Source organism: Nyctibius grandis, chromosome Z (genome assembly GCF_013368605.1).
Source record: "Nyctibius grandis isolate bNycGra1 chromosome Z, bNycGra1.pri, whole genome shotgun sequence".
Taxonomy (NCBI): Eukaryota; Metazoa; Chordata; class Aves; order Nyctibiiformes; family Nyctibiidae; genus Nyctibius; species Nyctibius grandis.
In genome coordinates this window covers 66,707,508-66,723,763 of record NC_090695.1, presented here as the reverse complement: position 1 = coordinate 66,723,763, position 16,256 = coordinate 66,707,508, and the positions used below count along the sequence as shown (strand labels likewise).

General features: G+C 39.2%; 1 protein-coding gene across 1 annotated transcript in view; it reads right to left on the bottom strand.

Annotated features, from left to right (window-relative positions):
- Positions 1-16,256, bottom strand: part of CNTNAP4 (contactin associated protein family member 4) — a 246,282-nt gene that overhangs the window by 86,704 nt on the left and 143,322 nt on the right. Inside the window, exons 4-6 of the mRNA XM_068422299.1 lie at positions 15,041-15,188; positions 2,281-2,484; positions 1,930-2,114 (exon numbers count right to left, since the gene is read on the bottom strand). Of these exons, the coding sequence (XP_068278400.1) occupies positions 1,930-2,114; positions 2,281-2,484; positions 15,041-15,188 (537 nt within the window). The remainder of the gene's footprint in view (positions 1-1,929; positions 2,115-2,280; positions 2,485-15,040; positions 15,189-16,256) is intronic.

The window sequence follows — 16,256 nt, the reverse complement described above, 5'->3', positions numbered from 1 at the left end:
GTAATTTTCTAAGAAAAGAAGTTGCCAATAGCATAAGAGTAGAAGTCAAAGATTGGCCAATAATGAATCTGTTACTTCTTAGCTATTTCCTTGTATCACAGTTATGTATTGAAAAGAACAGGCTAACAAAAATTAGGCTATATCAAGTTATACATATGCATCAAAATATTCTGAAATGTTGGCTTTTTTTGTTCTGTAAATGCCTCTTAAGAGTTGCTTAGTATAGAGTCTTACCAGTTTTCGAGGTCCATTACAGCTCCAAGACCAAGGAGAAGGGCAAAGCCCAGTACATGTAAACCATGCTGGACAGTACAAAAAGGAAGAAGATAATTTGCTAACAACCTCTTTAGGAAATTTGAACCTGACTTCTCTACTGTGTGCAAATCATAACTACTGTAATAGAACAAGAGTGCATCAAATTAAATTATTCTAAGGTAGATTGAAAGGAGATATTTTTTCCGTTTCAAAATGCTTAGTTAGGCTGTGCAGTTCCTTGCTGTGATGCTATAGGTTTACTTGGGTTCAGAAAGAGATTGGAAGTTCTAGTAAAAAAAAAAATCCTTTGAAAGTTATTAAATTCAAGAAAATCACTCTGTCTTAATAAGTCCCTGAAGCAGAAACTGTTAGAAAGCAGTAGATTATTTTAGAAAAGCATTGACACAAAAGTGACCTGAGTTACACTCTGGTCTATTTTCCACTCTTGGGCACCATCAGAAACAGTTTAAGTGAACTTTTGAACTCACTCGCTCCAAAGCTATTCTGGCTGACATTGTAGAAAAGGTCAGTTTAAACTATCTATCTTTTACTTTTGAAATTTCACTTAATATTTAAAAACATTTTATTAAAAAAATCAAAATTAAATATCTAATGTTTCGTTAAGTTATTAAATTGAGAAATTTTTATAGTCAGAAATGCAATTTTAAATACAATGGTTCATACTTTTTTTTTAAGATTTTAGGCTTTTTTCAAGCTTTTGCTTTTCTTTCTACCTTGTTTTGGTAACACATACTTCAAACTACAGTATGTGGAAGAGAGGAAAAATTATTTTGCAATACTTGTTGATTTAGAAAAATAAATCTTATTGCCAGTCACTTAAAACTAACATTTCTTGTTGCTTTTTTTTCGCTTTTTTTTTTTTTTTTTAATTGGTGTGATATTCCAAGCCTTGGCATTTTGGTTTAGATTCAGAAATTTTAAGTGGAATCATGACTTTGATCTTGTGAATGATATTCTTGAAGTGGGATAATGCAGACAGGGAACAGTATGAAATCTTACTCTAAACTGTTTAAAAGCTCAAATGTAGAATCAAGTATTTTAGATCAGTGGGTTGAAGACTTTGTGATCTATCATTCATTGTTTCATCCATCAAGCAGGATGGGGGCAAACATAAAGCAACCAGTCCTTATGTTACAACTGTGAAATAGTATTTTTAACCATAGGTGGGAAACTGTTACAGCAAATTATATCTACTCCGTTTCATGGAACTACCATTTGTGTAAGCAAAATTTTTTCACAGTACATCTGCCAGACTTAACAGGAATTCAAGGCTTAATCTAAACATTTTTAAAAAGGTTTTATGTTGATTTGTTGTAATTTTCATCAGGTTAGAAAATAATAACTTTGAGTTGGAGCTCATTCCTTATGTTTGCATACTGTTTACCACATTTGCAGTGCTACTGAAATGAAGATATTAAAATAATGAATTCTGAGATGAAAAAGATGGTCTTTTGAAAATTTTGAGTTTCAAGTCTAGTGGAGCATCAGTAATCTTAGACAATCTCTTTTTCTTTGATTCATTACTGTAGGAGACAGAAAATCCCTAAATTTTTAAACACTATGAACTTCCTTAAGGTCTGTCTCCTTTGCTTGTTTCACTGCCTTTACATAACAAAGTTAAAAAATATAATAAAGGAAAGGTAATTTTCACACCTCATAATCAAAGTCCAGATAATTGAATTCTCCTTTTGCATGAAAATGATGAGTGTGTTTATCCACTGTAAAGTTTACTTGATTGTTAAAGTGCTCAATGAGAACAGAATGCCAGTGTTGATCATCCAAAAGGCTGCCCAGTGTAATATTAGTTTGGGCATTGGAAGGATGAGTTTTAGTACCACCTTGAAAGAAAAAAAATACAATATTAATTCCATATAAAAATTTAATTATTCAAATACATATTACTAGTCTATCATATACTATACATTAAAATCCACTTAACAAATTAAAGGAAGTTTTAGCCAAATCTAATAAATATATTAGACTTTATGAGGCTGTAGCTGTTACCTAAATTCATGAGTAGGGACAGCTTCCCTTTAGTTAATTCCAGCGTGATGTGGTCTCCATTTTGTCCTTCTCTGTGAAGGAGAATTCCATCACTTTGCGTTGTCTTAAACTTCAGAGAAATCACATCTTTCAGTGCACTCATGAGTTTTTGATTAAACGTGTAAACTAGACAACTTTTCCCATCAAAGCCAACCACCTCGGATCCTGGAAGTAAAGAAATGAAAGATAAAGTATAGTGCTATGTCTGAAAGAAACAGTTGCATGTTTTTTGCTGTTGCAAATATTATTTGAGGTCCCACCACTAACATCCCTACATTCATGTGTGCCCGGTAAAGTACAGGAAAGAAACAAAAATATTTTAAAATTAACACCTGCCACCTGTGAGTAGGGCCTGTTTCTCTTCATCAATTTTTTTTTTTACTCTCATCATAAACAAATTAGGACTTTAATTTAGCTGAATTACAGTTTTAGTACTGGAATACAGGAATCTGTATCATCAATTTTCCAATATGGGAATCACAGAATCACAGAATGGTTGAGGTTGCCATGCCTATCTGGAGAGCGTCCTGTCCAACTTCCTCACTCAAAGTAGGGTCAGCTCTAGCAGGTTTCTTAGGACTATGTCTAGTCAGGTTTTGTGTATTTTCAGGAATAGAAACTACACCGCTGTGGGCAATCCATGCCAGTGTTCATCCATTCTCATAGTAAAAAACTGTATTTCAGTTCTTGCCCATTGTCTTTTTGTCCTGTCCCTGGATCACAGAATCACAGAATCACAGAATCACAGAATGTTAGGGATTGGAAGGGACCTCGAAAGATCATCTAGTCCAATCCCCCTGCCACAGCAGGATTGCCTAGACCATATCACACAGGAACGCGTCCAGGCGGGTTTTGAATGTCTCCAGAGAAGGAGACTCCACAACCTCTCTGGGCAGCCCGTTCAATATACCACTGAAAAGATCCTGGCTCCGTCTTCTTTACACCGTCCCATCAGGTGTTTATACATATGGGTAAGGTCCCCTCTGAGCCTTCTATCCGCCAGTCCCAGGTCTCTCAATCTCTACTCATATGGCAGACACTCCAGTCCCTTAATCACATTTGTGGCCTTTTGCTGGATTCACTCCTGTATGTCCATGTCTTTCTTGTAGTAGGGATACCAGGACTGGACCCAGCAATTCAGATGTGTCTCATTACCATGGCTGAGTGGAATGAGGGAAGGGAAGGATAACCTTCCTTGACCTGCTGGTGACACTCTTCCTAAAACAGCCTAGGATGCTGTTGGCCTTCTGTGTTGCAAGGGCATATTGCCAGCCCATTGACAACGTGGTGTCTACCAGAGCCCTCATGTCTTTTTCTTCAAAGCCACAGTCAGCCCTCAGTGTGTACTAGTAAAACATTGCTAGGATTATTCCTCCACAGGTGCAAGACTTTGCACTTCCGTTTCTTGAATAACATAAGATTCCTGTCAACCCATTTCTCCAGCCTGTCTGGGTCCTTCTAAATGCATCAAAACTCTTTAGTGTGTCAATCAGTCCTCCAAATTTTTATTGGCTGCAAACTTGCTGAATGTACACTCTGCCTTATCATCCAGATCATTAATGAAGATGTTAAACAGCATTGAAACCAGTATCAACCCATGGGATACATCACAAGTGAACAGACTCAGCTTGACTTTGTGCCACTGATCACAACTCCTTCGGCCAGGCAATTCAGTTTGTTTTCAGTCCACTTCGATAGCCTGTACTTATCAGTTGTCTACGAGGACATTATGGGACATAGCATCAAAAGTCTTGCTAAACTCAAGACAACCAACACCAAACACTGCCTTTCACTCACCAAGGTAGTTATATCACTGTAGAAAGCTATTAGTTTGGTCAGGCATGATTTCCTCTTCATAAATCCTTGCTGGCTATTTCCAATAATTGCCTCATCCTTACATGTTTTGAAGTGGTTTCTAGGATTATTTGCTCCTTCACTTTCCCAGGAATTAAAATGAGGCTGACTAGTTTATAGTTCCCCAGGTACTTCTTCTTGCATTTCTTGAAGATAGGAGTGACATTTGCTCTCTTTCAGTCTTCATGAACCTCTCCCAATCACCCCTGCCTTTCAAAAATAAACAAATGTGGACTCAGAATGACCATGGTCAGTCCCCTCAGCACTCTCGGGTGCATCCCAATAGGTTCATGGCCTTACATTTGTCCAACTTGTTCAAATGTTACATAGCCTGACCCTCGTACACTGAGGGTCTTCCTTGCTCTAGTCTTTCCTGTTCACCTCAGAAACCTGAGATTCCCGAAAGCAAGTCTTACCAGCAAAGACTAAAGTGCAGAGCGCTTTAAGTACCTTGGCCTTTTCCATGTCCTTTGCCCCCAGGTCACCTGCCCCACTCAGCAGTGAGCCGTATTTTTCCTATCTGCCTTTTTTTCCTGATATACCTGTGGAAGCCCTTCTTGTTGCCTTCGATGTGCTTTATCAGTTTCAAATCCAGGTGGTTTGGTATTCCTAACCACATCCCTGCAGGCTCAGATAATGTTTCTGTATTGCTCCTGGGACATCTGACCTTGCTTCCACCTCTTCTATACTTCCTTTTTATTCCTGAGCTCAGTTAGGAGCTCCTTGCTCACACGTGCAGACTTTCTGGTACTTTTGCTTGATTTCCTGCTTGTCAGGACAGACCTTTCTTGAGCTTGGTGTAAATGATCCTTGAAAATCAACCAGCTTTCCTGTGTCCCCCTTGTCTTCAGGACGATCTCGCATATCACTCTTCCCGTCAGGTCCCTGAGCATGAAAAAGCTTGCTCTCCTGAAGGCCAGGGCTGTGATCCTGCTGTTTGCCTTGTTCCCTTCTGCCAGGATCTTGAACATCACACTCTCATGGTTGTTGCAGCCAAGGTTGCCCCAGCTTTCACATCCACCATCATTTCTTCCTTTTTTGTAAGTATGAGGGCCAGTAAAATGCATCATCTTGTCAGGTCCTTGATCACCTGTGTTAGGAAGTTATCATCAAAGAATTCCAGAAAACTCTTGGATTGCTTATACCCTCCTATGTTGTCCCACCGACAGGTATCAGGGTAATTAAAGTCCCCAATAAGGACCAAGTTCTGTGAACCTAAGGCTTCTTTCAGTTGTCTGAAGAAGGCCTCATCCATTTCTCCCATGCCAGGCAGTCTGTAGCAGATATCCACCACAATGCCACCACCTTGTCTGTCCTCTAGTCCTCATCTATAAACTATGAGCTGTCTCTGCACCAGGCAGAGCTCCATTCACCCCTGCTGCTTGCTCACGTAAATGTTAACTGCCTTTCCTCATAGTCCTGGCTAGTCCTTTCTAAACAGCCTGTATCCATCTATGGCACCACTGCAGCCATGTGAGCTATTCCACCATGTCTCTATGGTCATGATGAGATCATAGTCTTTCAAATACATGAAGACCTTAATTTCTTTTGTGCATTCCCCATGTTGTATGTATTAGCAAGCAGGCACTTCAGAAAGGCATCCACTTGTGTTGATTTCTCAGAAAAAGTTTGAGAACTTCCCCCATCATGTTTCCCTCACAGCAGAAGTTACCTGTTTGTATGTTTGCACTTGAGATGGTCAAGTTCTTGCACTTCAGCCCTGTTTTGTTGGTTCCATGGTCTCTCTTGTCCACATTGCCGTGAAGCCTTAGTTTTTCAAACAAGTCCACCACTTCCTCACTTGATTTTGGGCCATCATGTCACTCCCCCATCATTCCTAATTTAGAGCTCTCTTCACCAGGTTGGCCAGTCTGTTGGAAAAGATCCTTTGCCTCACTTGGTCAGATGGATTCTGCCTCTTCCTAACAACTCTTGATCCTCAAAGAGTGTCCGAAGGTTGTTAAAGCTGAATAATTGCAGCTGACACCAGCTGTGCAACAAGTTGTTGATCGAAAGGATCCACTCAGTCCCCCTCAAGCACTTCTCTCTCATCAACAGGAACCAGGAAAATGCCACGTGAGACCCTATGCCCTTGCCTCTAGAGCCACATAGTCATGCCTGATATACACCAGGTTTCCCCTGATAGTACTGCTGGTGCCCGCATGGAAGAGGAACAGAGGGGGATAGTCTGAAGGCTGGACAAGCCTCAACAGACTCTCTGCAATGTCCTGGATCCAAGTCCCTAGCAAGCAGCAAAATTCCCTAGAAAGCAGGTCACGCAGGCAGACAGGAGAGCCTCCAACACCTGCAATGAAGAAAGTTTGGGACACGCCTCAAGGGGCGTCTTCATAGCATAGAATCATACAATAGTTTGGGTCAGAAGGGACTTGGTAAAGATCATCTAGTTCCAATGCCCCTGCCATGAGCAGGGACATCTTCCACTAGATCAGGTTTCCCAAAGCCCCATACAACCTGACTTTGAACACTTCAAATGAGAGGGTATCCACAACTTCTCAGAGCAACCTGTTCCAGTGTCTCACCACCCTCATCATTAAAAAAAAAAAAAAAAATCTTTCTTATGTCCAATCTAAATCTACCCTCTTTCAGTTTAAAACCATTACTGTCCTGTCACTACAGGCCCTTCAAAAAACTCTCTCTGTGTCTTTATTAGAAGCCACCTTTAAGTATTGAAAGGTCACAAAAAGGTCTCCCTAGAGCCTTCACTTCTCCAGGCTGAACAACCCTAACCCTCTCAGCCTTTCTTCATAGGAGAGGTGTTCCAGCCCTCTGACTATTTTCATGGCCCTCCTCTGGACTCTCTCTAACAGGCCCATGTCTTTCTTGTGCTGGGGCCCCCAGAGCTGGATGCAGTACTTCAGGAAGTGTTTCACGAGAGTGGAGTAGAGGGGTAGAATCACCTCCCTTGACCTGCTTGATTCTGTACCATAATAGAAAAAATAATAAACTCCTAAGTTTTGCAGACAAAGAATAGAGTAATACTGAAGAATTCTCATTACCAAATTATGAATATATGCTTTCTGACTTATTCACTTACATTCATACTTCTCATGACAATGCTAAAAGGAAGGTACAGTGTTACAGCTCCATGAGAGTGGTCCCTTGAAATCTACTTTCTATTTATGACAGTATTTTGCCTAAGTTCTTTCAAGGTCACATACTTTCATTGTACTTGCGGAAAATGAAAGGAAAGGGGAAGGGAAAGGGGAAGGGGAAGGGGAAGGGGAAGGGGAAGGGGAAGGGGAAGGAGAAGGGGAAGGGAGGGGAGGGGAGGGGAGGGGAGGGGAGGGGAGGGGAGGGAAGGGAAGGGAAGGGAAGGGAAGGGAAGGGAAGGGAAGGGAAGGGAAGGGAAGGGAAGGGAAGGGAAGGGAAGGGAAGGGAAGGGAAGGGAAGGGAAGGGGAGGGGAGGGGAGGGGAGGGGAGGGGAGGGGAGGGGAGGGGGGGGGAGGGGAGGGGAGGGAAGGGAAGGGAAGGGAAGGGAAGGGAAGGGAAGGGAAGGGAAGGGAAGGGAAGGGAAGGGAAGGGAAGGGAAGGGAAGGGAAGGGAAGGGAAGGGAAGGGAAGGGAAGGGAAGGGAAGGGAAGGGAAGGGAAGGGAAGGGAAGGGAGGGGAAGGGAAGGGAAGGGAAGGGAGGGGAAGGGGAGGGGAGGGGAGGGAAGGGAAGGGAAGAGGAGGGAAGGGAAGGGAAGGGAAGGGAAGGGAAGGGAAGGGAAGGGAAGGGAAGGGAAGGGAAGGGAAGGGAAGGGAAGGGAAGGGAAAAAGGCCCAGTTGATTTTATTCCAATCATATAAAAGAATATCTGTCAAAATCAATATAGATTAAACCCGCCACACACAAAGGAACTGATAACACTATAAAAAGCTCATAGAACATTCACAGTTCATAAGTAAAGAAGAAAAGGGTAATTAGCCTTGAAAGATACTTTTCTGAAATAATTAAAGATGTAAAGGACATTCAATAAAATATGAAGCTATTTTTTCAGCCGACCGTTTTACTTCTTGCAATTCGACAGAAATCCATTATCTATTTACCAACTTTATTTAATTTCACTAAAAATATTTCTCCACATTGTCATCATGGAAATGAACTCAATTCAAATTAACTATGGTACTTAAAGTCAGTCAGTTATATTCCATTTTCAAAAATATTTGTCAAGTGAATGCAGCTATGTTTTTAAATATAGTTTCTTGATTTTCTTCACATCTTGCTAATGTCCTTCTTACTTATGAAGAATTCATTTACCAAATGTACAATGAATAAACATGACATTCTACCTAAAAATGAATCCCAGGTTGACCATTTTACTTCATTATGTCATTGTATGAATGTGGACAGTAAAAACATTAATCAATGTTAGATTTAAATAATGAATATGAAGTTTAACAGCTTCAATAAAAACTTCAATAGTAGAACTTGTCCATTGTTGCGTAGCTTTCAAACCAGCTAACTAGATACATTCTTAGTATGTACTGATAATAGCAGGGGTTTTTGGATTGGGAACATACTCTTGTTATTAGTTATCGAAACAAGAGCATAAACAACATTTATGACTGCTTTCCAAAATCCTCTTCATTATTCTGCAGCACTAGCTCCTAAGAAGCAAAATCTACCCTGTCCAAATTTGGAAAATAAACAAAACCAAACATTCCCCCCTCCACCATACGTGACTTAAGATTGTGAAAGAACTGCAAATGTTAATCAAAATTCGTATAACATTTCTCGCACATATTTTGTCTTCACCATCTGTGTACTACCACTAGAAATAAAGTGACAGATTTGTGAGAGCTAAAGTTTGGGTCTCCCACAGGGTTATCAGGATGGAAAGAATGAGCCCAAATACCTAGGATGCCATAACATTTTCCTGTTTCATATTTACTAAATACTCTCAGTTTCTAATAGTCCCTGGACTTGAACATCAGTTTCCATGGGTTTTCTCTACTGTCATAGATTTATAAAAAATAAAAAAGATTTATTTGCTTTATGAACACTCAACTTTTGTTTTCACAATTTACAATCTGTCTGTCTCAAATTAATGTAATATAAATCCTTAGTATGCTGTGAAAATACCTTTGGAAGTGATGAAATGCCTGTGAGAAACTAGAAATTCTAGAAGCCTCCTCACACACTACAGGATCAAGTATTCTAGAGATCCTGGGCAAAAGTTTTAGTTGCAATATCTTTGTTTGAAAAAGGAGTTTATTTTTGTTGATCTTTAAATTAATTGAAATTAATACTAATGCTCTATAAGGAAAAACAAAACAATGCAAACAGTTTGGCATTTTTTACTGTTTTTAGATATCCATAGTCCTGATCTATTGTATTAAAATGAGAAATCTGCTCTCTGGCCTTTTCCAATTTTGGGAAAAGCAGACCTGGAAAGGTTCACAGTGTTCAGAAAAGTTAGGTAAATCAGGACTTAGGCATTGCTTTAAACAAAGACTTTGGGATAAAAAAAAAAAAGTCGTGTGTTAAAATCATTCATAATCAACCACATTTAAAATGAACTTTTTTTACAACTACATTCACATCAAGCACTTGAAGGTGCATTATCCCAGTTATGAGGAGGATGGAAAACCCTTTCTTTGACTGAGGTAACTGTGCCATCAATTTTATGCATTCTTGCCAGGAAGGAAATGCTCAGAAAGCTTCAACATATTTAACAGTGTTAGAGGACTCTGGAAGAGGGATTGCGCATCACAGTATCTGCAGTGCTTGTTGTTTGGCACTGCATCTAATGACGTTTTAATGTACAGTGTGCATTTAGTTCACAGTTATCTTTCTCCTACAATTTTATATAATGATCGTTTTCACATTTAAGCCCACCTGTCTGTCATATGAAAAAGCTGTCTTTTCGTGGTTTTAGCCTACTGGTTTTCAGAGGATGGAATGAGAAAGAGAGTGTTGTAATGAAGGGAGAAAAGAGTAAGTCAAAGAGACTTCTAGTTCCCCTTTTTCAGTGCCAGGTGATAGCTTGACCTGAACTCTGTTTTACATGGCTTAATGGTCACAATCTGACATTCCAGGAACAAGACACAGGGAATTTGTATGTAGATTCATCAGTTTCTTTTGCACACACTAAATAGAAGAACCATTAGGCAAAGGCTGAGAGGGATTTTGGGGTGGTTTTTTTTTTTTTTGGCAGCCCAGATTTTTTGTTGTGTAGTCATGGCGCAAGCCAAGTTCACCTGGAGGTTGAAAACATCTTTATTTCTTTCTTACATGAAAAAGATTGTAGAACAGGAGTAAGAAAACTGAGAAACATGGCAGAAGTAGCAGAGTGAGGAAGGAGAAGAACTAAACACAAAGAACACAAGGGAACTCTTTTAAAGTTTCGTATAACTCCATAACTGACTACCTTTATTTAGCCTTTCTGTTCCTTAAGTGCTAACAGGCAAAAATGGAAGGACTTGTTCTGGATGCATGCTTTACAAACATGTAAAATGTGATAGTCTTTGGCCTGAAAAGTTTGTAGTAAAAAAGGAGTTCTGTGTAAAAAAAAAAAGGAAACAAATCTCATAATAACCTGGTTTATCATATGTACATGTATAATGGACATTACCAAACCTCACTGAGACTGTCATTAAAGGGGAAACATTCATTCTGAGGATACTAGGCTAAGTTATTCAGAGCAGGTATTTGGCTGGAGGATAATAGAGCAGACAACCTGAAAGCAGTGTCAACAGTTGTCCTGTAAATATTACTTCACTAAGATAGTAATGACTTCTTTTGGATGTAACAGACACGCGTTTTTCAGTATCACTTCATGGAATAGTGAGATCAACTTTATATATTCTTGTAGCTTTAGTTTTAGTTGTGTAATTTGCAACAGATAAGAATGAAGGAAGAAATTACTGCATTTGCACTTGAATGTAGGACACAGCCCACATATTCAGTGGTAAATGAAGAGTTGCTTACTTTTACAACATAAAAGTGAGTGAGATCTCTCTGAAGGGAGGAATGAGAAATGTAAAATCTAGAAAGTGTGAATCCAAATTAAAGTAGGTATCATTGGCATTTCTGCCTTTCTTTATTTTCTGGTCCCGTCTGGAAAAATACCTAGCAATTCAAAAACAACCAGGCATAAGTACTGTAACAATAACTATGTGTCCTCATGTGTCTGAAAAATGGAGGAAAAAAACGGAGAGAAAGAATTCATCTTTCAAATTATTAAATATATTTTAGAACTCTTAAGACTATAATAATCTGGTGTGTCTTCAACAGCAACCACTGAATTGAACTACTAAAAGCACATGATAATTCAAGATGTTCAAAATAAATAGAGATTATAAGTAGTCTGCAATTCATTTGGAATGAAAACATTTATACATAGAAAAAATAAGCATTTCAAGAACTCACAACATTATTAATACAGAGAAAATCTTAATCAGCTTAATAAAATTTCATATTTTTAACACTACCTTGTTCTTTAAGTACTGCATTACAGTGGATAATGGATGAAGTAAATATTCCTTTTAAATTGTTTCCTTAAGCTATCTGTAAGACCAATCCTGTACCAAATAAGTAAAATATAGAAAAATACATCATCTTCCACAAAACTAGCTACTGATGACACACAAAATATTTTAACTGTGTAACTTTTATTCTATATGTTTTATTATTTTTAGTAACAGACACTGTCTTCTTGTTGTTCTTTAGACTCATAGATTTTCTGTAGGCAGCATGGCAATAGAGATATCACAGAAGAGAGCCATAAGATAACTTGCAAGGTGTGATAGAGAAAATTACACTGGTGAATATAGATAATTAAAATCTAGATTCTAGACATGTGCAAAAGAGAGCTCTTCAGTTTGGAAATGTTTGAGAACAAGACTTTGAGTAACGATTTAAACATTGTCAAATGCACAAGTTAAAGGACTGGGAAGAAGCAAAGCTGATGATTGAGTTTCAGTGAAGCTTACAGACAGAAAAAAAATGTACTTTCATCAAGTACCACAGAGATGGGATTTCAAATGGGAGACAGATGAGCTTTCAGCTGGGAATGATAAAGTCATCTGTTCAGCCTCCATTTTTAACTTTTAGTAGATCTGGCACTTAAAACAGTGGAGGGTAAGTTGAATCTTGGCCATATTTCTCAGTTACAGCAGTATCATCAGATTGTTCTAGGAATAATAAGTTATATTCCCAGTCTCCAGTCAGACGTCACTGAGAAATTCTGTGTGGTTTTAAATTCTCACACCCTTCTCCTGGCTTGAGCTGTCTGTTCTCTGGGATGGGGCAGTTTATCTAACTTCTGAGGTGACCTAATCTCCTGCAGCCAGATTGAAATTTTCAATATCCTTGGTTCATGGTCTTTTACAAATTTTACAAAGCCAAGTTTAAGGTGAAAAGCCCAGAGATGTATTTTACTGTTGTTCAGTTTAAAGTGACAGAACAGATACTAATGAATAGAAATAGAAGAGAGATACATGGAGACCTTTCAGAAGAAATCAGCTGTGTAAAGCATGACTTGAGTATGGAAGTTGAAGAAAAGATCCTACGAAAAAAAAAAATAACAGATGAAAGTACTTAAAACGAGCAACTAAAATCTCCTCATGGAGAAAGATGTGGAGACTAAAAAGCAGTAAACAACTTCCTAAAAGGAATATTTTTTGAAAAGTCCAGGGATGAAGAACTGCAACAGGAACACAAAAAGAAGATTTACATTGTCCAGTAGATCAATACAACCATAAATCTTATACATTTCATAGAATCATAGAAACATAGAATGGTTTCGGTTGGAAGGGACCTTAAAGATCGTCTGGTTCCAACACCCCTGACACAGGCAGGAACACCTTTTCACTAGACCAGGTTGCTCAAAGACTCGTCCAGTCTGGCCTTAAACACTTCCAGGGAGGGGGTATACACAACTTCTCTGGGTAACCTGTTCCAGTGATTCACTACCCACACAGAAAATAATTTCTTCCTAAGATCTAATCTAAATCTACTCTCTTTCAGTTTAAAACCATTACCCCTCGTCCTGTCACTACTTGCCCTTGTAAAATCTCCCTCTCCATCTTTCCTGTAGGCCCCCTTCAGGTACTGGAAGGCTGCTATAAGGTCTCCCTGGAGCCTTCTCTTCTCCAGGCTGAACATCCCCAACTCTCTCAGCCTGTCTTCATAGGAGAGGTGTTCCAGCCCTCTCATCATCTTTGTGGCCCTCCTCTGGACTCACTCCAAAAGCTCCATGTCGTTCTTATGTTGGGGGCCCCAGAGCTGGATGCAGTATTCTAGGTGGGGTATCACAAGAGCAGAGTAGAGGGGCAGAATCACCACCCTTGCTCTGCTGGCCACGCTGCTTTTGATGCAGCCCAGGATACAATTGGCCTTTTGGACTGCAAGAGCTCATTGCTGGCTCATGCTGAGCTTCTCAACAACCACCCCCAAGTCCTTCTCCTCAGGGCTGCTCTCAATCCGTTTTCCGCCCAGCCTGCAGTTGTGCTTGTGCTTGCCCCGACCCACATGCAGGATGTTGCACTTGGCCCTGTTGAACTTCATGCAGTTCGCACAGGCCCAGCTCTCAAGACTGTCAAGGTCCCTCTGGATGGCATCCTTTCACTCCAGCGTATTGACCACACCACACAGCTTGGTGTCGTGGGCAAACTTGCTGAGGGCACACTCAATCCCACTGTCCATGTCACTGACGAAGATGTTACAGAGCACCGGTCCCAATACTGACCCCTGAGGAATGCCGCTTGTCACTGGTGTCCACTTGGACATTGAGCCGTTGACTGTAATACTTTGAGTGTTGCCATCCAGCCAATTCCTTATCCACTGTGTGGTCCATCTGTCAAGTCCATGTCTCTCCAATTTAGAGACAAAGATGTCATGCGGGACAGTGTCAAATGCTTTGCATGAGTCCAGGTAGATGACATCAGTCACTTTTCCCCTATCCACCAGTGCTGTAACCCCACCTTAGAAGGCAACTAAATTTGTTCAGGCACGATTTGCCGTTAGTGAAGCCATGTTGGCTGTCACCAATCACCTCCTTGATTTCTGTGTGCCTCAGTATAGTTTCCAAGAGGATCTGCTCCATGATCTTGCCAGGCACAGAGGTGAGACTGACTGGCCTGTAGTTCCCCGGGTCTTCCTTTTTTCCCTCTTTGAAAATGGGGCCTGTTTCCCCTTTTCCAGTCAGTGGGAAATTCACCAAACTGCCATGACTTCTCAAAAATGATGGATAGCGCCTTAGCAACTTCATCCGCCTGTTCCTTCAGGACCCGTGGATACACCTCATCAGGTCCCATGGACTTGTGCAAGTTCAGGTTCCTTAGATTGTCTTGAACCTGATCTTCTCCTACAGTGGCCGGTTCTTCATCCTTCCAGTCCCTGCTGCTGCCTTCAGAGGCATTTGTCTTCCAAAATGCTTATATCTGTTATTAATGTTTTATTAATGACATGCAAATAATCCTAAAAGTACCCTTTAAACATATAAAAACTTTGAAGTATCCTTCAATTGTACATTTGTATGTCTATCTACTTGTACTTTTTTTGGTTCAGGACCAAGACCATATATATTTAAAACTGTAAACATTTTCCACATTTCACACTTCAGATAGAAAACCTGGTACCAAGTTAACATGCGGTTTTTAAGAGTATCAAAAAAAAGAGGATGCAGTAAATCATTTATTGAATTATGTCTACACCATTCTTTCCAACAGAGAAAGAACTGGAAAATAAACATCACATATTGTTAGATAATGCAGAAGTAGTGAAGTCTTCACATAAACAGATTGAATCAGTTTTGTTCAAGAGTAAATTTAAGATTAGAAATCTACTTCCACGTGTAATTTAGGTAGCAAAAGACAATGATGAATAGTTGCTTTATTTAGCTGATTCAGCAAAACACTTACTGTATGTGCATCCATACACTTCAATGCGCATTCCAATTCTGCCATTGACGTTCCAGTCCAAAGGCACAAAACGGAGAAATCTTGCTTTAATAGAATGTTGAAGCTTATAGTACACGACACTGTCTGCATTTGTGTTTCCAGAAAATGCCTAGAAGAAAATGAAAAATACTTCAGCCACATCCATATTGAATACAGAAATATATGGAAGTATTGCTGATCTTTTTATTTTTACCCTCGTCTGGTAAACAGTCAAGCACAGGAATAAAATGTAATTGACAGTGAATTCTGTAAGAAAAAACACTCAATCAACCTTGATTATTCTTCTGGATCAAGTGTTAAGTCATCTGCCCATTTAGTACTGACAACACATTCACTGAAAAATCTCACACCTTCTAAAATGTAAGTGAATGAAACATTTCAAAACCAAACATTCCTTTCAGAAAATGTGCAGAACACCCTGGCATTTCAGTGTATTTTATCATCTCATACTTTTTTGTAAGACAATAGAGTGAGCTCTATGTTTTCCTCTTACCAAAATGTTAGATAGATTTCCTTGCAAACTTGTGTTTTAGATGTGTAGTATGCTGAATCCAAAAAGTTGATGTTGAAAGACTCTAGTTTCCAACTGAAGAATCAAGAGTATTCTAAAAGAATTTTGATTCCATATTTCTTTGAAAAAGAAAAATTGAAATTTCAACTTTTTTTCCCAAGTGAGTGGTTAAAAAAAATATTTTCATAGAAACTTTTTTTTGCAGTATTTAACTGGTAAGACTACTTTCACTTTTTATTACATAAAGAAAATATAAAGAAACAAAAAGAAACATAAAGAACATAAAAAATGTAAAGATCTATAATCATGAACTTTAACATCCTGAAGACTGGAGAATATCTTCTGATTTTGTTGGCTACCTGTTCAGGTGTTGTGTGTTTTTTTTTCTCATTGTTTGTTTGTGATATGTGAAGCAGAAAGAATTTGTTCAAACATTTTTGGATCTAAATATCTGATAAATTAGAAAGAAATAGCTCTCTGAAGTATTTTGATGAACAGAATGAAAAAGATTACATGTGGCTGGATGTATGGACAACACTGTTGCTATAGCTATAAGCCACAGATGTAGCAAGTGCAGAAGCATACAGAAACCAACATCTTTAGGTTTGCAACTTCTCTTTCCATAAGTTTTCGAAGCGGAGGTGAGCTTCATTGCATTCATTATTT